At 42.4% G+C, this 21,667-nt stretch overlaps 2 protein-coding genes across 4 annotated transcripts in view; both read right to left on the reverse strand.

Annotated features, from left to right (window-relative positions):
• Window positions 1-3,587: 3,587 nt before the first annotated feature.
• On the reverse strand, window positions 3,588-13,491 carry LOC115196182 (amino-terminal enhancer of split-like). Of its 2 annotated transcripts, none has more exons than XM_029756813.1 (8): window positions 12,816-13,491; window positions 11,011-11,108; window positions 10,787-10,850; window positions 9,094-9,138; window positions 8,519-8,581; window positions 8,317-8,391; window positions 8,055-8,228; window positions 3,588-6,008 (listed from the first exon to the last, which is right to left on the reverse strand). In XM_029756813.1, the coding sequence occupies exons 1-8, from the start codon at window positions 12,840-12,842 to the stop codon at window positions 5,922-5,924; spliced, it is 633 nt and encodes a 210-aa protein (XP_029612673.1). In that variant the 5' UTR covers window positions 12,843-13,491; the 3' UTR covers window positions 3,588-5,921. The 2 variants fall into 2 exon arrangements, with proteins under 2 accessions (XP_029612673.1, XP_029612674.1); XM_029756814.1 differs by having other exon boundaries at window positions 8,055-8,225; window positions 12,816-13,488.
• A 603-nt stretch (window positions 13,492-14,094) lies between these two features.
• The window catches only part of LOC115196175 (guanine nucleotide-binding protein subunit alpha-11), a 34,748-nt gene continuing 27,175 nt past the window's right edge, over window positions 14,095-21,667 (reverse strand). For both annotated transcript variants that reach the window (XM_029756806.1, XM_029756805.1), the window contains exons 5-7: window positions 19,911-20,040; window positions 19,487-19,640; window positions 14,095-19,324 (exon numbers count right to left, since the gene is read on the reverse strand). In XM_029756806.1, coding sequence (XP_029612666.1) covers window positions 19,134-19,324; window positions 19,487-19,640; window positions 19,911-20,040 — 475 coding nt within the window. In that variant the 3' untranslated portion in view covers window positions 14,095-19,133. The remainder of the gene's footprint in view (window positions 19,325-19,486; window positions 19,641-19,910; window positions 20,041-21,667) is intronic.

Genomic DNA, 21,667 nt, shown 5'->3' on the forward strand with positions numbered 1-21,667 from the left:
CAGCAATACATTGGTTCTGAGATAAGCAACCATTTCCTTTCTCACTCAACACCACACTTTCCCAAACAAAAAAAATAAATAAAACACCATCCACACATGGATTAAATTGTTTCTCACCCTTCTACACACAATACTTTGTGACAAAGTGAAAACAGGCTTTTAGAAATGTTTGCAAAGTTATCGAAAAATGAAATACAGAAATTTCTCAATTACTACATAAGTATTCACACACCTGAGTCAATACTTTGTAGAAGCAAGCACCTTTGGTGGCGATTACATCTCTGAGTCCTCTTGGGTATGTCTATCAGCTTTGCACATCTGGATTTGGGGATTTTCTCAAGCTCTGTTAAGTTAGATGGGGTGCGATGGTGAACAGCAATCAAGCCTTTCCAGATTTTCAATGAGATTCAAGTCTGTGCTTTGGCTGGGACACTGACTTCACATTCTTGTTCTGAAGCCATTCCAACATTGATTTGGTTGTATTCTTTGGGTCATTGTCCTGTTAATGTAAATCTTCACCCCCGGTCTATCATTTGCACTCTGAAACAGGTTCTCATCAAGGATTTGCCTGTATTTGGCTCCATTTGTTGTTCTCTCTATCCTTACCAGTTCCTGCCTCTGAAAAACATTCCCATTGCCTGTTGCTGCTACCACCATGTTTAATGGTAGGGTGTTAAAATGATGAGTGATGAGCTGTGCCTGGTTCTCCAGACATAGAGCTTTCCATTCAGGCCAAATAGTTCCATTTCTGTCTCATCGACCACATAATCCTTTGCCTTATGCTCTGTCTTTCACGTGCCTTTCTGTAAACTCCAGGTGTTTCGTTATGTGTCTTTTTCTCAGGAGTGGCTTCCATCTGGCCATTCTCCCATGAAGCACAGATGGGTGAAATGCTGTAGAGACAGTTGTCCTTCTGGCAGGTTCTCCCATCTCAACCAAGGAACTCTGTAGTTCTGTTAGAGTGGTCATTGGGACGGCCAGCTCTAAGCAGAGTCTGGGTAGTTCCATATTTTTTCAATTTCTGCTCTGACAAGCGCAGTCAAATGTGGGACCTTAGACAGGTGTTTCTTTCTATGTAACTCATGCCCAAACAATTGAATTGGCCACAGGTGGACTCTTAAGTTGCAAGGATGATCGAAGGAAATTGGATGCACCCGAGGGGTGTGAATAATTATGTAAATTAGATATCGGTATTTTATTTTCAATAAATTTGTCAAAAGTTCTAAAAACATGTTTTCCCTTTGTCGTTATGGGGTATTGTGTGTAGTTGGGTGAGGAAAAAGTATTTTGAATTCAGGCTGTAACACAATGTGGAATAAGTCAAGGGGTATGAATACTTTCTGAAGGCACTACAATTGACTCAACAACCAAAAACACAGTACCTTGCAAAAGTATTCAGACCCCTTGGATTTTTTTCACATTTTGTTACAAAGTGGGATTAAAATGTATTTTTTTGTTGACAATCTATATAAAAAAAGACTAATGTCAAAGTGGATAACAAATTAACTAAAATATAGTGGTTGCATAAGCATTCAGACCCTTTGTTTAGGTAAGCCTAAATTAGTTCAGGAGTAAAACTTGGCTTAACAAATCACTTGTTAGATGGACTCACTCGGTATGAAATAATAGGGGTTGACATGATTTTTTAATGACTAGCCCTTCCTCTGCCTCCCATACATACATCTGTAAGGTCCCTCAGTTAAGTATTGAATTTCATGCACATATTCAACTACAAAGACCAGGGAGCTTTTCGAAAGCCTCATAAAGAAGGGCAGTGATTGATAGATGGCTAACAATAAATCAGACACTGAATATCTCTTTAACCATAGTGTAGTTAATAATTAGGCTGTGGATTATGTATTAAACCATCCAGACACATCAAAAGATAGTCGTACTTCTGAATTGAGCTCCAGGACAGGAATGAAACTGCTCAGGGATGTTACCATGAGGCCATTGGTGATTTTACAACCGCTTCAATGGCTGTGACGGGAGAAAAACATTGAGTGAAAAGAACAGAAATGTACAGAATAAAAATGCATGCATCTTGTATGCAACAAGGCACTAATGTAATACTGCAAAGAAACACAGCAAAGGTCTAAATGTAAAGCCAGCACAACACATCACTGAGTAACTGCCTCCTTACTTTCAAGCATGGTGGTGGCTGCATCATGGTATCGATATGCTTGTCATTGGAAAATACTGGGGAGTTTTTCAGGATAAAAAGAAATGGGATGGAGCTAAGCACAGGCAAAATCCTAGAGGAAAACCTGCGTCACACCAGAGAATGGGAGGAATTCAGCAGGACAATAACATACCACAGAAGGCCAAATCCTCACTGGAGTTGCTTACCAAGACAATGTTCCTGAGTGGCCAAGTTAGTTGACATAAATCTCCTTGAAAATCTAGGGCAAGAGTTGATCATTCCTGTCTAGCTATGATCCGCAACATCTTGATCGAGCATGAAGAATTTTATAAAGAATAATAGGCAAATATTGCACAATGCAGGTGTGGAAAACTCTTAGAGACTTACCCAAGAAGATGCACAGCTGTAATCGATGCCAAAGGTGTTTCTAACATGTATTGACTCAGGGAGCTGAGTACTTATGCAACTTAGTGACTAAATGTCATTACATTTTAATGAATCTTTAAAAAAAAAAAGTCCACTTTGACAAAGTACTGTGTAGAATGTTGACAAAAAAAATGTAATCCCCATTTAACAATTAAACGTGAAGAAATCCAAGGGATCAAAACTTCTGTGAGTTAATTTAAGCTTTCTTAATAAACCAGAAAATCTGAAATTATTTCTGGTTGTTTATCAAAGTTATCTGGCTAACTCGTCGATACTGCTTTGTAGTATACCCACAGGCATTCTTGTATGCAAACACACAAACACAAAAACCACTAGAAACAGTCTCTCCGTTGAGTCATTTATTTGTAAGGCACCATAGACATTTCCTTACTGCCGAGCGCTTCTTTCAGTCATGTTGTGTAGTCAATGTTTCTGTTTGGTTGGTTTACATTAGATGGGACTTTTTCCCCGCCACGTCTTTTCTTTTAAATGAAGCTATAAGTATTGGTTTTTCATAACACAGATGACATACATTATCGCCAAGTACACACTTATGAAGTTTCACATATAACGACAAAATAAAGAGTTTTAAAAATTACATTTACAAAGCTCAACAAGGAGGCGACATTTCCTCAGCATTGTCAAGGGGGCAGGAGAGGAGGGGGGGGGGGCAGGAGAGGAGGGGGGGCAGGAGAGGAAGGGGGGGCAGGAGAGAAGGGGGGGCAGGAGAGGAGGGGGGGGGGGGTATTGGATAGTACCTCTTCCCATAGCACATCACATAATACACACGCTACACTGAAACGTCGTCTTCCATCACACGCATACACACTAAAAGCAGCTTTGAAACATACAAAAATGCTTAAAAAAGTATATATGTATATTGATATAGTTATATAAATGGGCCCTTCACAACAGAAACACACAAACCATTCATGTCCGAGTTTTGCTCTAAATTCAATCAAACCTGCAATAGCAAAGTTTAGTGTCTTGGTTTACAAACTACTGCCTGAAAACACACTTATTCTGAAAACTTGAAGCATCTACCTGTGAGGGGAGTCTACCTGGCAGTAGTAGTAGGTTTTTAGGGTCCTGTGATTTTAATTAACCCATTGGGGGGGAATAAAGTCTGTGTAAATACTGTAATGGGGTTTGATTGAATACAGCCCTGGGTCTGGTTTGGCTTTGGTGTGGCATTGCTGCCACCTACTGTCCTGGAGAAGAACTAAAACTTATCGCCTTGAATTAGAAAGACAGTTATGCGTCTGAGGGTAGGTAATAGGTTAGTGCGCTACAGCTGTGTTCAACGGTTTGGCACCATGCTCGCTCACCACACATTCTAGCTCCAAGTGCTATGCTAACCAACAGAACGACATATACAAATGTATTCCTCTCCCTTTCCACCAATAGGATCTGATCTGAATGAGCACATGATTGATGTGAAGTTTAGGTCCCGTTAGATTTAGGCCCCGTCCAGGATCAACCCTTACCCCTCGGACACTTCCTCTGTCTAGGGGAAAGTGCTTAGGGGCTAGGGGTTGATTTGGGCCTGGACCATAGACTTGGTCAGTTAAGAGAGTGGACAGACAGGGGTGGGAGGGAGAATACGAAAGGTGGTTCATAAAAATAAAACTTAAGTTTGCACACACACACACACACACACACACACACACACACACACACACTCTAGCTCCTATCACTTTTACACTTGACTGTCTTATTCAAGTGGCCCTTTCAGATCACTGTCTGTGAGATCAGTGAGCAGAGTTAGCAGTAATTCTGCAGCCAAATCAGCAGAGACCTACAGGAGGAAGTTGTCCCTAGACACTGATCAAAGGTCAGTAATGTTTTGACCGTTTAAATCTGAGCTTAAGGGCAACTTCTACTAGGAGAAGAGGAACAGAGGTCAGGGGTTAAAGGGTTAGAGCTAAGATGGGACCAAGTCACAATTTTGCAAGTCTCAAGTTTTAAGCTTTGAGTCAAGTCCCAAGAAATAACAGGCAAGTCTCAAGTCAAGTCACAAGTCCCTAATTTTGGGTTTCGAGTCCTCAAGTCAATGGTTAAGTGTTTTATGCCAATTTCATTGCAACTGCAATGATTTTGGACAAACGTGTTTTACAAACTGCCCCCCCCACCCCCCCACAGTCTTTCAAACCGAATGCAACGATTTTTGGGACTGGTCCAGATGCCCTGATGCAGAGGTGGCACCACAGGTTCCAGTGGTGGGGCAAATAGTTTTCCCTGGGGCTTGGACCTTTCCCTAATCTGGTAACCTAACCAGGTATAAAGACTTTATAGGGTATGACAGTCATTAATCAGTTGTCAAAAGGTTTTTATATGGACAATGATGTGAGTGGGACCCAAGATTTGTTTTTATAACTCCTGGCCCTAGGGAGGATGAAAACCCCTGTCAAACTGCAGCAACCCTGTACTTGTTCACATGAATTATATTTTAAAAAACTAGACTAACAGGGGTTTCCTCTACAGACACAACAATTGCAATTGGACATTACAACTCACAGGGCTAGGCTTGCTTTATGCAGGTTTGCATCGTGTAGGCCTCTGCAACTTTAAAATCAGAATTAACTCACACAATCCATGTAAATCAGTAGTGTTTGATTCATTTCAGTTAATAGTTTTGGATTGAAAAGGTCAAGGTTGCCTAGCCAGTCCAAGTTTGAATTTAGCTTAAACCAAATTTGATCACATTCACATTTTCTCCCAACACAAATAAATGGTCTATAAAATAGGCTACATAACATTACCACCTGGTTGTTGTCAGTAGCCTAGTTGATCAGACTGAGAAGTCATCTCGTTTTCTTCCCCTACAGTTCAGGTGTAGGCTGCTGTAACATTTCTGTTAAGAGTTGTTGTTTTTGTTTGTTGGGAGTGATGCGTTATCACGTTTGCTAAATAAATACCGCAGGACAGTGGAGAGCGGGGCGCTTCATAAATTGTCAAGTCATAAAATGTCCAAGTCACGTGACTCGAGTCCACATCTCTGGGTTAGAGGTCAGGGTAGTATCTGTTGGCAATGGGTTGTCAGCAGCAATAGTGAACAGAGGAGGAGAGGAAAGGAAAAGAGGAAGGAGTCAGACAGAGGAGACCTGTCCAACAGGCTTGGTGACGAACTGATTTGATGATAATAGAAGATGATAAAGAAGGATAAGAAAGTGATGGAGTGGAGGCCCAGAGAGTAACTCTAAAGACCCGAACCACAGGATGACACCTACTATATGAACACTCAACTCACACCCCCCCCCCTTAGCCCTCCCACAGTAGACCCACTCCTGGTTGTCCATCAGTCCAACTTGTCTCACCCCTCTCTCCACTCCTTCCCATCCACACTCCACCATCAGTCGGACTTGTCTCCGTCCTCTTCCCTCTGTTCTCTCTCTGCTGCGTCTCTGGCCTTGTCTTCTTTAGCCAGCTGGGCCTGAGCCTGGTGGGGAGGAGACCAGAGAACAAAACACAAGGAGTGGAAGAAAGCCGTGAACTGTCATGAGTGTGTTACCTGCTAGGGGGGTGCGTGCGTGTGTGTGCGCGTTACCTGCTAGGGGGGTGCGTGCGTGTGTGTGTGCGCGTTTTATACAAGGAAAACATGTTGCGCCTAAATAGAAAAATGTAGGTGCGCACACAAAGAAATGCAGGCGCACATTGAAAAGTAGTGGAGGTAGTTTTAATGGTCTCTAGGGCTGGTACAATGAGCTTATTATCATGTAACCACATCTACTGCTCACGGACAATATATTGAATTTTCATTTGTTGTCTTCTCATCTCTTCTGAAATATTCACCTGCCTATTCACAGCCGACTGAAGTGTTGTTTGTTGGTCTTGATGAGATGTGCTTTTTGACACTGTGTTTAACATTTGTCAACATCTCAGGCACTACATCAACATATGTCAAAAAGACATCAACCAATTCTTAGACAATTTAGTATGGAATGCCTACTCCTAATTGGTTAAAATTATAAGTAGGCATTCCATACTAAATTGTCTAAGAATTGGTTGAGAATGTCATTGGAAACACTAATCTTCCTCTGTCTTTTGACTACAAAACGTGAAAATAACGCTTTTTTAATATATGTTGATGTTGGGGTGGAGCTGGAGATGATGAATTTGAAGTAAACATTTTTGACATTTCCCTCTAAGTGAGGATTCCCCACCACAAAGCTAGAATGCTGCCTTGTAAGTATTGGTTCAGCCTTACAATACTTGTAAAACATAAGCTTTCATTCGCCTCCAAACTCTCCAAGCTTTTTCCTCACTGTTCGATGTACTTGTATGCTTCCCGCTGGCAGTGGCTAGCAGAGCAACGTCGGCGCTAACGTCACTATTAGTGCTAGCGAAAGCTTCCTCGTCTTGTGTTGCTGGTGGCTTGACGACCATGGGCTCAGCCACATCCACATCAGTATCACTGGCAGACACATCGGGCTTCTGTTGTTGAGCTTGTCATTTAAAGCTGCAATATGTCACTTTTTGGGTGACTCGACCATATTCACATAGAAAAGTGGAGTTATAGACCTGACATTCTCAACGAAAGCAAGTCGAAGAAGCGGTAGATCCGTTCTATGTCCACTATTTCTATGATTCCCGTTCTTAAGTTTCTTTTTTGCATCTTTCATGTTCAGTTTTGTACACCAGCTTCAAAACAATGAAAATACAATGTTTGGTTATGGAAAATATATTTCACAGAAAATATATTAGATTGTACAATGATTCTGTACACTACTTGCTTGTTTTGCCACAAACTGAAATGAGGCGAACAGTTAACATTTTTGCAACCAAGCAGAGCGATTTCCTCATAGTACACCTTTAAAATAAAATGTGATCCTCTTCATCCTTCTCCTGACAGAAGCGAATGCAGATCCTCTCAAGGTTGCGTTTCCAGCCTACTGAGGTAGTTCCAGCCTCTGACTACATTATGCTACGATTGGCTCGTTGAGCTGCGTGTTGCATTATGGTATTCGTAGTTCTTCGTGTGATTACCAACCATAAAATAGCAGAAATACTACAACCACGGCAGTACTGGTTCTGGGGGTATAAGTCCCCACTTGGATACATCACTTTGACCGTTTAGCGCATATTTATTTTTAGTCACAAATGGTCACAATGTAGAGCCCTGGAGGTGTGTGTGTGTGAGGTGTGTGTGTCGCCAGTGCGAGGTGTGTGTGTCGCCCGTGCGAGGTGTGTGTGTGTTGCCCGTGCGAGGTGTGTGTGTGTTGCCCGTGCGAGGTGTGTGTGTGTTGCCCGTGCGAGGTGTGTGTGTGTTGCCCGTGCGAGGTGTGTGTGTGTTGCCCGTGCGAGGTGTGTGTGTGTTGCCCGTGTGAGGTGTGTGTGTCGCCCGGGTCAGGTGTGTGTGTGTGTGTTGCCCATGTGAGGTGTGTGTGTCGCCCGGGTCAGGTGTATGTGTGTTGCCCGTGTGAGGTGTGTGTTGCCCGTGTGAGGTGTGTGTCGCCCGGGTCAGGTGTGTGTGTGTGTGTGTTACCTGTGCATGTGCTGCCTGTGAGTGGGAGTGCGAGGCCAGGATGGAGGACAGGGACATCAGTCCGGCGCTGGAGGTTGGAGGGAGGCTGGGAGCAGACAGACCCATGGGGAGAGGAGCCATCGTGGGGAGGCCCAAGCCCTGGAGCTGAGATAACTGGTGCACCTGGAGCTGCTGCTAAACGCACAGACAGATACACATGGTTATATACACACATATTCATACACGAGTCATATACGCACGGTTAACACACACACCAGCCTACCCGTATGATAGAGTTCATCTCAGGAGGAGTGACCTGCTTGGCTCTCTCTATGGCCCCTAGGACCTGCTGCTGGTGCTGCAACACACACACCCAAACACATTTAGCTATTGTACAGAATTAAATAGATTGACATCGTACAGCACGTTGATATGGGATTATGTTATCCTAAGAAAAAGTATGTGTAGAGAGGAGAGTGTAATACCTCTTGAGATAGGTAGGGGAGAACCTGAGCACAGATCCCGTTTAGTCTCTTCACGATCTCAGCCTGGGGAGAAGAGACAGACCGACAGTCAGAATCATAGAGATAGAGGTTTCTAGTGCCCAAAGCCCGTTTTAGCATGGGCAGCGCCATTGAAGACACTCACCATTTTGAAGTAGTCAACTGAGTGGTACTTCCTATGGGTTAAGGAAGGATCACAACATTCCATCCAGGTCATCAGGAGGGATCAAGCCAATGAATTATACTCATGAGGAAACATTACATTACAGCAGGTGGCAGTAAATCACCAACCTTGGCTTTATATCGTTTCAAACAACACAGTCTTGGTGGCCGTGTGCACCCTTTCTACCAACTCAGAAGTAGTAGAAGAAAATGTACTACTTCAAAATGGAGATGGACTCAATGGTGCCAACGCGCTCACAGATGCCATAATTGGAAAGATGCAATGTTGCATCCTCTAACGATCTCTATGGTCAGAATACAACACTGGCTTTAGCATACAACACTGTACCAGAGAGAGAAGAGGGGGAAAGAGTGAGCGAGAGAAAACAAGTTACCTGTTTGTGCATTTCAATGTTCAGTCCATAAGACATCTCGTAGTACTGCAAAAAGAAGATTTGGGGGTTTGTGACGTAACACTTTAACATACTGCAGAATTCCAAATCAATCCCTAGCCCTCAATACACTTGTGTACAGTACCAGTCAAAAGTTTGGACACACCTACTCATTCAATGGGTTCTTTATTTTTACGATTCTCTACACTGTAGAATAGTGAAAACATCAAAACTATGAAATAACCCACGTAGTAACCAAAAAACGGGTTAAACAAATCAAAATATATTTGAGATTCTTCAAAGTAGCCACCATTTTCTCAACCAGCTTCATGAGGAATGCTTTTCCAACAGTCTTGAAGGAGTTTCCACATATGCTGAGCACTTGTTGGATGCTTTTCCCTCACACTGTGGTCCAACTCATCCCAAACCATCTCTATTGGGTTGAAGTCGGGTGATTGTGGAGGCCAGGTCATCTGATGCAGCTCAACTTCTTGGTCAAATAGCCTTTACACAGCCTATTGGTGTGTTAGGTCATTGTCCTGTTGAAAAACAAATGATAGTCCCACTAAGCGCAAACTAGATGGGATGGCGTATTGCTGCAGAATGCTGTGGTAGTCATGCTGGTTAAGTGCGCCTTGAATTCTAAATAAATCACTGACAGTGTCACCAGAGAAGCACCCCCACACCACCTCCTCCATGCTTCATGTTGGAAACCACACATGTGGAGATCATCCGTTCACCTACTCTGCGTCTCACAAAGACATGGCGGTTGGAACCAAAAATCTCCAAATTGGACTCATCAGACCAAAGGACAGATTTCCACCGGTCTAATGTCCATTGCTTGTGTTTCTTGGCCCAAGCAAGTCTCTTCTTATTGGTGTCCTTTAGTAGTGGTTTCTTTGCAGCAATTCGACCATGAAGGCCTGATTTACGCAGTCTCCTCTGAACAGTGGCTGTGGAGATGTGTCTGTTACTTGAACTCTGTGAAGCATTTATTTGGGCTGCAATTCCGAGGTGCAGTTAATTCTAATGAACTTATCCTCTGCAGCAGAGGTAACTCTGGGTCTTCCTTTCCTGTGGCCAGTTTCATCATAGCGCTTGATGGTTTTTGTGACTGCACTTGAAAAAACTTTCAAAGTTCTTGAAATTTTCCAGATTGACTGACCTTCATGTCTTAAAGTAATGATGGACTGTCGTTTCTCTTTGCTTATTTTTGCTGTTCTTGCCATAATATGGACTTGGTCTTTTACCAAATACGGCTGTCTTCTATATAACACCCCTACCTTGTCACAACACAACTGATTGGCTCAAACGCATTAAGAAGGAAAGAAATTCCATATAAACGTACATTCAACAAGGCACAACTGTTAATTGAAATACATTCCAGGTGACTACCAAGAGTGTGCAAAGCTGTCATCAAGGCAAAGGGTGGCTACTTCAAAGAATCTCAAATATATTTTGATTTGTTTAACCCGTTTTTGGTTACTACACGATTCCATATGTGTTATTTCATAGTTTTGATGTCTTCACTATTATTCTACAACGTAGAAAATAGTAAAAATAAAATAAAAATCCTGGAATGAGTAGGTGTGCCCAAACCTTTGACTGGTACTGTATATCTGAGAGAATTGTAGTAATGGCCAACGTGTATCCTAGGTAGGCTAAAAGTAAAAGAAGAGGTGATGATGTCACTCACCATGATGTAATGACGCTGCATCTCTGACTTCTCACTAGCTAGCTTGTCACACTCCATCTTCAAGCTGATTGGATATATGACAACATTTGGTAAGGAACATGTCTGTGTACGAGTGAGTGCATGTTGGAATCTGAGTGCATGCAGTGTGTGTGACGTGAGTGTTTGTGGGTGTGTGTAGGTGGGTATTTTCAGTGTGTGTGAGCATGTGTGTGTTTCAGTGTTACCTATGGTATTGTGCTTGTAGGAACTGAAACTCGTCCTTGATGCGGTCGCAGGAGTCAGAGGTGGTGAACTTGAGAGGCTGGGAGGACTGGGAGGAAGCCTGGAGGATAACACAATAACAAACGTACAACAGTCAGAATCCCCAAGACAACAACAAACAGTTAGACAATCAACAAGATAACAACAATCAGTGAGAAGCTGCATTTCCATCCCCTACCCTTCTCACTGACGTGTGCATTTCTTCACTCCCCCTGTATGTGGGACTGTATGTTTATCAGAAGGGGCGAACACCTGGGTGTGTGATAGAAAGGGGACAGGCACAGTTTGTAACTGTGTATGTGTGTGAGACAGATGGGGGTGGTATTGTTTGTTTAGTAACAGAGGGATTGACCTCTGAGATTAACCTTATAGCAGGGAATCTTCTAGGCTTTTACTGGGGGGGATATTAGCGCAGGCTGAGAGGATGTGTGTGTCTGTGAGTATGGTCAGGGTTAGATGAGAGTTTCCAGAGGTGGCCAACTGACAAGAATGACCCCAGGCTGAGTCAGAGGCATAATCCAGCGTTGAGCTTCTCATCAAGGCCTTACTACTTCAGACTGGTGGAAGGAGGCCACCACCCAAATTACACCAGGGCTCTACAACTACCATCCTGGAGACTTACTGGCTGCGAATGCTTTTGCTCCAGCCCCTACACAAACACTCTTGGTTTAGCTAATCAAGGTCCTCCTGATGAGGTGATTAGTAGGGCTGGAGCAAAAGCCTGCGCACCCAGTAGAGCACACACACTCTCCAGGAGGGGCTGGTCATCCCTGGAATTGAGAGGACAGGTTTATGCAGGGACAAACCCTGATAGTGTGAACTACAATCCCGGCCTAGGGGGTAGTAGGACGCTAAAGAGAAAGAAGCACAGAAATAGGCTCAACCATAACAAATCGTGTACATTCTTATTTCCCACCCGCTATCTTCATCATTAGCACACCAGTATTAATTTTAAAACATTTAGGCCTAAATGATATAGCCACAACATCCCGTATAGCTCAGTTGATAGAGCATGGCACTTGCATCGCCAGGGTTGTGGGCTCGACTCCCTGGGCCACACATACATAAAATGCGGGCATGACTAAGTCGCTTTGAATAAAATAGTCTGCTAAATTACATATTTTATATTACATCCACTTCTGTAGTGATCCCACATGGCATAGTGGCTGGAAGTCCTTGAGACTTCAACGTAATCAAGGATCCAAATTAAAGACATCTATTGAATTCTCAATCAAGGGTAACTTTTAATTATTATTGTATGAATTAACTGACTTAATTCCACATGCCCTTGAGTGTTAGGTTTGACTAAAAGACTGACAGGAAAACAAGTTATCTAGCTGGCAACGTTGGCTAGGCTACGTTTTATTAGCACATGTCACTTTACCTAGCTAGCTGAGATATCCCTGTTCAAATGTCACATTACTAATGAGTGGAAAACGTTTAGTATAGTATTATAGACTAGCAAAAAGGTAAACATCCATTTGCAAAGCTCACAATGAAAACTGCTGTAGTTAGTAATCTTGGTTAGCTAACGTTAGCTAGCTAAGTGGGAGCTAGCCTGGAATGTAAACAAATGCCGGGGGCGCGTGACAGACAAGCGATTGAATCCATCATCAACAACACAAATGAAAACATACCACAGCGCTACGGCCATCGTATATACCCCCCTTTATTCTTACATGGATAACGCTGAATTGCTTATGTAGCTAACGAGAATAGCTCGAATTTAGCTATCATCTAGCTAATTATGCTAACGTTTGCTACTTACCGAGTGTCTTGATTGTGGAAACATCATGTCAATGGATTTATCGGTGTTCCTCAGCAACCAGGATAAAAATATCTAGACCCCGTTTTTGGACAACTATAGCGTCTTCCCTTTCTTGCTTTTTAGACAGCTACGTTAACGTTAAGATAAATAGCTAGCCAGCTAACGTTATCTATAACACCAGTTACCCGGTCTCGCGTAGTGATTGTTTTTTCTCCAACGTTGTTGGCTAGCTAGCGTTGGTTTTGATTTGGTTGCTAAAAATTAACAAATTGCACCAACAAAGGCTGAACACCAAGACGTGCAAAGTTAGATATGGCACCGATTACTAAGAATCTTAAAATAAATCTGGGCTAGGTAGATGTTGACTAAGTCACAGCAATATCCGTTCTTGTTAGCTAACTAACTAGCTAGCAAATCTTAGCAGAGACATGCGAGCCAACATAAGTTTAGGTAGCAGATTTGTATATTGTCCAATTCCTCGTATATATTCTAGCTACTGTCAAGTGGGGCAATCGTGTCGAAAATCTGTTTTTGAAAAGCGTCTTCAATTCCACAATATGTTAGCTAGCTGGCTAGCTAATGTCCACACACAAGCCTTCACTACTAGCTGTAACCACCCCTTGCGCTACAAAATGTACGAGTCATCGATGAGCGGGCGTTACATGTGATGAGAGAATGAGGTGGCGCTCCGAAGGCCCATTTTAGATGTCAAACGTATAAAATTACAGTCTGCGGAAGTGTTGCTGCTGCCGTGTGCCCCCGGTGGAAGGTGTGCAGAACTGTCCCCCGATTATGCACAAACAAACGAGCTACGTCTACTAGTGTGAGATGTGGTGGTTCCCTAACACTCATAACAATAGCCTGCTCATTTAATGTATAATAACCCCATTCCCATAACTTCGTTATCATGATCCTCATAATGTAGACGAAATATGTCCATTACTGATTATTTTTATTCTGTAACACTCCATCTCTTTCACTATCAGAAGTCACAGAATGACAACTGACAATTCTGAGAGATGACAGCATTTCAAAAACACCAAGGGAGGATGGAAAACCTCTGTATAGACCCAAGAGCCATATTGTATAGACCCCCTTTGATGGAACAAGGGCCAGGTCCAGAAACAACCCCTATTGTTCAGAACCATAGGCACTTGAAGGCCTACTTATCAAATCCTCTGAGAACTACCAAGTGCATAGTGGCTAGAGGAGAAGCGCTTGGGTTGTTTCTAGACATGGAATATGCCAGACTAGTCATGAACCACACGCACACACATCATCAGCAAGTATACGAACAAATTTATTTCAATTTAAAACAGATACCTTGTCATTATGTTCTCTCTTAGAAGGCGGCGATGATCGTAATAAATCATGTTCATGTTTGAATGAGGATCAGGCAACAGTGGTTGAAACAAATGCATGAAAACACACAAAAAAAGAAATATGGCGAGAGTAATGCAAATCAATAATACATAACCAACTGATCAATCAATAACCGATTTCACCCTTTCATCAAGGTCTCTGCATCAGCCAATACATTTTTCCGAGCCCTCACCTCCTCCCAACACTAAATACATGCAATTATATTGTTACACAATTTAAAAAAAATGTGTACTTATAGTTTTTGTTGGGGGTGGCGTAGTCGCCATGTGTTTAGGTCTCTGGTGTTCTTAAAAATGGGACCATCCAAGATGGCTGTTCCCTGATGATGATGTCAGCGTTGGCACTTAAGAGAGAGAGAGAGCCTGGCTCTAGAGAGAGTTGGGTTGGCACACAGTATAGTACATAATTTACATTTGGTTTACATACAAAATAAAGAAACAAAAACAGCATTGTATATTTTATACACCAACTAAAACATTTAACCCTCAGGTTTCCTTAGATTAAAAAATAAATCAAGTGGTCCTAAATACAATAGTGTTCCGGTAATGTTTTTTTAATCTTACAAAAAAGATTTAAAAGGAAATAAGTCAAGCTAAGTTCTCAATATGCACCATGTCCATGTTAATCTGACCAGGTAAAACTCTGGGTCCTAGTTACAGCCTAGGAAAAACTCTGGGCCCTAATGTGCAGACACTTCAGGAGTGCCAAACAATTAACCCACAGAAAGTGGTAAACAAGAGATTAGTAGTGTTTCCTATAAATATGACTGATTAATCACCAAGTCTATTGATTGTAGTTAGGGCTGTTTTCACCCTTCATTGTGGAGGCAGTACAGGAGCCCAAGTGCTTGACTGTTTGGTATGCGAGTTGTATTCAACACATTGTTTGTGGGCAGGTCAACACTGAATTAAATACTGCATGTCATACTTGGATAACATCCTCTAATACTGGCTGCAGTGTGCAGGCTTTAGTTCCAGTACAATACTAACACACTTGGTTCAACTAGTTGCGGTCTAAATCCAAAACCATGATTAGTTCTCAATCAGTTGACTGGGGTGTTAGTGCTGGTATGGAACAAAATCCTGCACAGGTGTGCTAGAGCTGTGTGTTGCGCAGCTATGCTTTAACTTGGAATAGCATTTTAACACCTGCTTTAACACCCTGCCTCTACTGTAGGAGTGTCAAATGACAATGTGCAAAATCTCCTCAACAAGCACAAAGCACACCCCCGGATGGTAAAACTAGCAGTAGGACAGTAGAAGGAAAGTTTCCCTTAACACTGATCTAAGGTCAGTTTTGCATCCCCCCTAATAGATAAAGGCCCAATGCAGACATTTTTACCTCAAAATCAAGTAATTTCTGGGTAACAATTAAGTACCTTAGATTATTTTTGACCATTTTGAGTAAAAACAAACAAAAATAGCTTCTTTGTAAGAGTAATTTATCAAGCATGAATTTTGCTAGGACTGTCGAAGTGGTGTGAGTGGCGAGGGGAAAACTGAAAACTAGCTGTTATTGGCAGAGAGGTTTGAAACTTTTTTTTATTGGTTTATTAACTAACTTACCGCATGGTGATATCAAACAAACAAACCAAAACTCCATCCCACCAAAACAGGCAGAAATTTCAGCCGGTCTTTTCAAACAGCTCTTACACTAAAATAGCATTATCACCATTTTCACAATTTCACAGTATTATTCCAACCTCAGTGTGGAAATCTATACAAAACACAGGAAAATCCCATTTGACTGCACTGGGCCTTTAAGGTTAGCATTGAGGGAGGGTAAGCTGATCCACGATCACACCCCTGATGATAACACATCAAACAGTGAAGTAGGGAACTTGGGGCTTGAGAGATTCCCTCATTCGGAGCTGGAAGCTTGTGTGATCCACTGTTGATCCAGAGAAAGAAAAGTAAAAAAAATTAACCTTCTAATGATAGTGTTGGTCATGTATCCTACCACAGCTGTATTCACACACGGTCTTTGTTGAACAAAATGATCCCGACAAACACTCATGAGTGAATGGCTTAGTTGACTGTGAACCTAAAACCAGGGGTGCACAACCCAGTGCTTCGAAGTCCGCATTCCTGCTGGTTTTCATTTCCCCCCGGCATTTACTTGATCAATGAATGTTACCAATCGGCTGGGGATTGCAAACACCTGATTTCACAGGTAGAAATCCATTTTTGGTTAGAAGGCAACAGAAAAACCCCCAGCAAGACTGCAGCCCTTGAGGACAGAATGCAACAGTGTACCCTTGTCCTCTACTGCCCATCGCTTTCTAGGATTTTGGAATTCACTCATTGAATTTCCTCTCACTTCATGAATTGAAAACCGAATTGAGCCCTGTCTTATACTAGTCATCTCCCCCATCTGCCTGCCTGTCTGATGCATGGCGATAGCCCTTAATGAGAATAATGAAGAAAAAGTTGCCTGTAGAAAGAGGTTCAAAAGTAGATCTGCAACGTCACTGGTTCTATCAAAGCAAGCCTCGGAACTTGAACTAAAACAACTCAAACCAACGACAACGCAAACTGTGTTTAAATTACAACGACAGAGCAAGCATAGACCATACTGGTCTCCAATCACTGGTTATAAAAATTCACCTACGTTCATATGGTACATTTCCTATGTATGCAGTTACAGAGCTGTGCCTATTAGAAACCCAAGAGAAATACAAGTTTTCATCAATGAAACGAAACAAAGTGACTTAATGTGAGAAGAAAACCATAGAATTTAACATGGATATAGATAGAATGGCAAAGTACATCTGGAATTGTCTTAAGATAAAAAAAGAAAGCAGAGATTTAGTACATACTATAGTAGACGTTTGTTTTGTTACAGCAGTTTAGACTCAAGTCTAGCCCCGACCGCATTTCAACATGATAGAAACAAAAGCAGTCAAATTCATCAACACCTTCAAACCTGGTTCCATAAATTATTAGATAAATTAAAAAACAAACAAAAAAAAAATCTTTATTTAGTTACTCTTTTAATATCATGTCTTTTGTCAACATATTGTGAATAACTAATCTGCTCTAGTGTTAGTAGGGAGAAGCTGCAGAGGAGAGCCAAGGATCTAGAATGTTCTAAAGGTTCTAGACTAGAAGGTTCCTGATGGTTTAGAACCTCTGTTCTGACACTGTTCCTTTCCTCTCACTGCAGCCCTCTGTGTGTGTAGTCCTCTTATAATCAACTGATTATCAATAATCAAAGAAATCCAGAATCACAGTATAAATACTAGTAAATTCATAGGAAAACAAAAACAGTACACTATCAAAAAAAAACTGGATTTTCTTATTTTTTTTGTTTTTTTTGCCAAAGATGGTGTACTGTACCACAGAGTGTTTTTGTACAGGAGCGTTTCTGTGTACATGTATTTACAAACAGAAATATACACAAACAATAACTTTTTGTAGACTTCAGAGTGCGCTTGTCTGTCCATCTGGGAGGCAGGATCATACGTCTGCCGCTCCCACCAATCAACAACCACCTCTCATAAACAAACAAAAGTGTCTATACAGTAAAAAAAGTAAACAACGTAAAGCTTCCTGTGTGTCTGGGATAATGGATGCCACCGTATCATTTGTGGGGATGGATTGCCCAGAATCTCCAGAGCACATCTATTTGGGTCGCTGGGCAACTTAACACGTGATGTCATTCTTTCACAGACTGATGTACCGTATGCTGATGACATCATCCATTCATGACTCCCTCCCCCTCAGCGACTGTCCAATCAGAACATAGTAGCGAGTATCGGATGTTCGGTAATCTTAATGTAGCGTGTATCAAACAGAACGTGGTAGTGCGGATGTCAAACGGAAGGTTCCGGTGTATCAGTCAGTGTACCAGTGAAGGAGGGAAGCGATGTGATCAAACCTAAACATGAACAACCACAGCCGTCTGTAAAGGATAAAATTAGAGTCAGTTTCTGGTTACCATCTTGTTTTTGTGATATTTTGGCAATTTTGCAAATTTTTTAAATACGAGATTTTATTTTGTTAACCGCTTCTAAAACTTTTCAAATCACTTCTTAGTCGTCGGATAGAAGTTGACGTAGCAACAAGTTACTATTATTAAAAACTATTTGTAAAAAAGCTCAGCGATACACATATTTAATCAATTAGCTTTTTCCTCTCCCTCTGGTGCTTTCAGTCTTAGTGTATTTTGTCTACATATGTAATTACTTTATAACATATTTAATTATATATTTTTTTGCGTTTGCAATGATCACTCGGAGTATACATTCATCGATGCGAGGTGCAAACATAATCCTTGGTCTGACTCCTCACTTGTGTGTGACATCACCTCCTGCTCGGGTCCTAGTGGCTTTCTTTGTTACCTCATCGTCTCCACCCCCCTCCCAGTCTTTAGCCCCTCCCTTATAGTGTAAAACGTCACCCTCTCAGGTGTTTTTTGCCTTGCGGTTGGGTCACTCCTTCCACCAAATCAGAGGATGTGATCTCAGGCCAGTTGACTGAGGGTTCAAGGGTTAAAGACCCACAGTTCACTGACCACACTGGTCCTCTTCCTCATCTTCTCACGCAGACACACACACACACACACCCATTGTCCCCTCCCGTAGTCACTGTATACTGCATGGCGTGTGTATGTATGTGTGGTGTGGAGAAGAGGAGACTGACAAGCTGCTGAAAACGAGGGAGAGGAAAGGCTTATGGCAAAAGGGTAGAAAGAGGGAAGGAATGAGAGAGCGAATGGGAGGAGAGATATTGGAAGAGAGGGGTCTTAAATCGCTGGAGTGAAAAGCAGGAGGGGGAAAGATCAACTAGACGTGTGTGTGTGTAAGCTTCATAGGTGTCCGTGTGTGTGTGTGTGTGTGTGTGTGTGTGTGTGTGTGTGTGTGTGTGTGTGTGTGTGTGTGTGTGTGTAGGCTAAGCTGTGCAACTGGGAAGAGTGTGTGCGTGCAAAAGTCTCTCAGACCAGGTTGTATTCTTTGAGGTTGAGCTGCAGGATGGTGTCTTTGACGGCAGCGAAGACGAAGCGGATGTTCTCGGTGTCCGTGGCGCAGGTGAAGTGGGAGTAGATGATCTTGTCGCTATCCGGGTTCAGGTCCACAAACATCTTCAGGATAAACTCCCGGCCTGCCTGGGCATCTCGCTGGGGACCTGGGGTGGCACAGACACGAGCACACACACACACAGTCAATCCCGCATCACGGTAGTCAGAAACCATCAGACACAGTATATCACAAAGGTAACTGTAGACAGACACACACACACACACACACACACACACACACACACACACACACACACACACACACACACCATCAAACTCAGGGAAGTAGTCGACCAGGTGGGAGTATGAGATCTTCTCCTCCAGCAGATCCTTCTTGTTGAGGAACAGGATGACTGAGGAGTTCTGGAACCAGGGGTAGGTGATGATGGTCCTGAACAACGCCTTACTCTCCTCCATACGGTTCTGACAGAGGGACAGAGGACAGTTAGTAAGGGTGTTTGATGTGTGTGTGTGCGGCGAGTGTGTGGTATCTTTGACATGATAACCACAGATCTAGGATCAGATTACCTAACCCCAACTCCAAAAATGAACCATTAGGGGGATAAAGGCATATCAGATCCTGGATCACTGGATAGTCAAATTCTACCTAGTCCACCAATGTTTCACTATTGGAAACCGGGAGGGCAAAAAAGCGAGCCATCTCTCGCACCTTTCCCTAGTGTGTGTACACACCTCGTTGTCAGACTCCACCAGGACTTGGTCGTACTCGCTGAGGGCCACCAGGAACATGATGGAAGTGACATTCTCAAAACAGTGGATCCACTTCCTCCTCTCTGACCTTTGACCCCCTACATCCACCATCCTGGAGCATGGACAGAGGGATGAGAGATGCCAGGACACAGAGGACGAGAGAGAAGAGATGTTAAACAGTGCTGTTGTGTTTGTAGAACAACTAAAAGAACAACTAATAAGACTGTCTAAAAACTCTAAAATGGCTTCCTGAATCCATCCACGCAAAAGGATTGGTCCTCATTGATTTTCTATGTCTGTGATTTAACTCCACTTACAGTAGTGTATGGATGGATTCAACAGCTACATGAAGACTGAGCCCAAAACCACACACATATACAGAGGGTGGTGGCAAACTTGAGATGTAGAATCCTAATGGCCGCCATTTTGACACCTAACGTTCCAAGGCAATCCCATTCCACTGAGAATCTAAACGAGAACGTTTGGTGGCAACATGGAGGATAGTTTGTTTGCTGAATTCTGTCTCATCTACGGCCCTGAGAGGTCACAGTTAGAAGGAGAGCCTACGGTGGAAAACACACACAGATCATAAACTGACATACAGTACCAGTCAAAAGTTTGGACACACCTACTCATTCCAGGGTTTTTCTTTATTTTTACTATTTTCTACATTGTGGAATAATAGAAGACATCAAAACTATGAAATAACAAATATGGAATCATATAGTAACCAAAGAAGTGTTAAACAAATCTAAATATATTTTATATGGGAGATTCTTCAAAGTAGCCACCCTTTGCCTTGATGACAGCTTTGCACACTCTATGGTCGTTCTCTCAACCAGCTTCATAAGGTAGTCACCTGGAATGCATTTCATATAACAGGTGTGCCTTGTTAAAAGTTAATTTGTGGAATTTCTTTCCTTCTTAATGCGTTTGAGCCAAATCAGTTGTGTTGTGACAAGGTAGGGGTGTTATATAGAAGATAGCCCTATTTGGTAAAAGACCATGTCCATATTATGGCAAGAACGACTCCAATAAGCAAAGAGAAACGACAGTCCATCATTACTTTAAGACATGGTCAGTCAATGCAGAACATTTCAAGAACTTTGAAAGTTTCTTTAAGTGCAGTCGCAAAAACCATAAAGCGCTATGATGAAACTGGCTCTCATGAGGACCACCACAGGAAAGCAAGATGGTGTGGGGTTGCTTTGCTGGTGACACTGTCGGTGATTTATTTAGAATTCAAGGCACATTTAACCAGCATGGCTACCACACCATTCTGCAGCAATACGCCATCCCATCTGTTTGTGCTTAGTGGGCCTATCATTTGTTTTTCAACAGGAAATTACCCAAAACACACCTCCAGGCTGTCTAATGGCTATTTGACCAAGGATAGTGATGGAGTGCTGCATCAGATTTCCTGGCCTCCACAATCACTCAGGGGATGAGTTGGACCGCAGAGTGAAGGAAAAGCAGCCAACAAGTGCTCAGCATATGTGTGAACTCCAAGACGTTTGGAAAAGCATTCCTCATGAAGCTGGTTGAGAGAATGCCAAGAGTTTGCAAAGCTGTCATCAAGGCAAAGGGTGGCTACTTTGAAGAATGATTTGTTGAACACTTTGTTGGTTACTACATGATTGTGTACAAACTTTTGACTAGTACTGTATGTGTAACAGTGTGGAAACAAATGTAGGTAACACTTTACTTCTTGAAGATCTGACTTTAAACTGCTTATTATC

Source organism: Salmo trutta, chromosome 6 (genome assembly GCF_901001165.1).
Source record: "Salmo trutta chromosome 6, fSalTru1.1, whole genome shotgun sequence".
NCBI lineage: Eukaryota > Metazoa > Chordata > Actinopteri > Salmoniformes > Salmonidae > Salmo > Salmo trutta.

What these genes read in the sequence shown, in the direction of transcription:
- LOC115196182 (XM_029756813.1), bottom strand. Translation starts at nt 12,842, where the DNA reads ATGATGTTTCCACAATCAAGACACTCG. An exon ending in TCCCCTACCTATCTCAAGAG is followed by an intron (nt 8,392 to 8,518) that starts GTATTACACTCT and finishes TGTGTGTTGCAG; the next exon opens with CACCAGCAGCAGGTCCTAGG. An exon ending in CACAGGCAGCACATGCACAG is followed by an intron (nt 6,009 to 8,054) that starts GTAACACACACA and finishes CCTCCCCACCAG; the next exon opens with GCTCAGGCCCAGCTGGCTAA.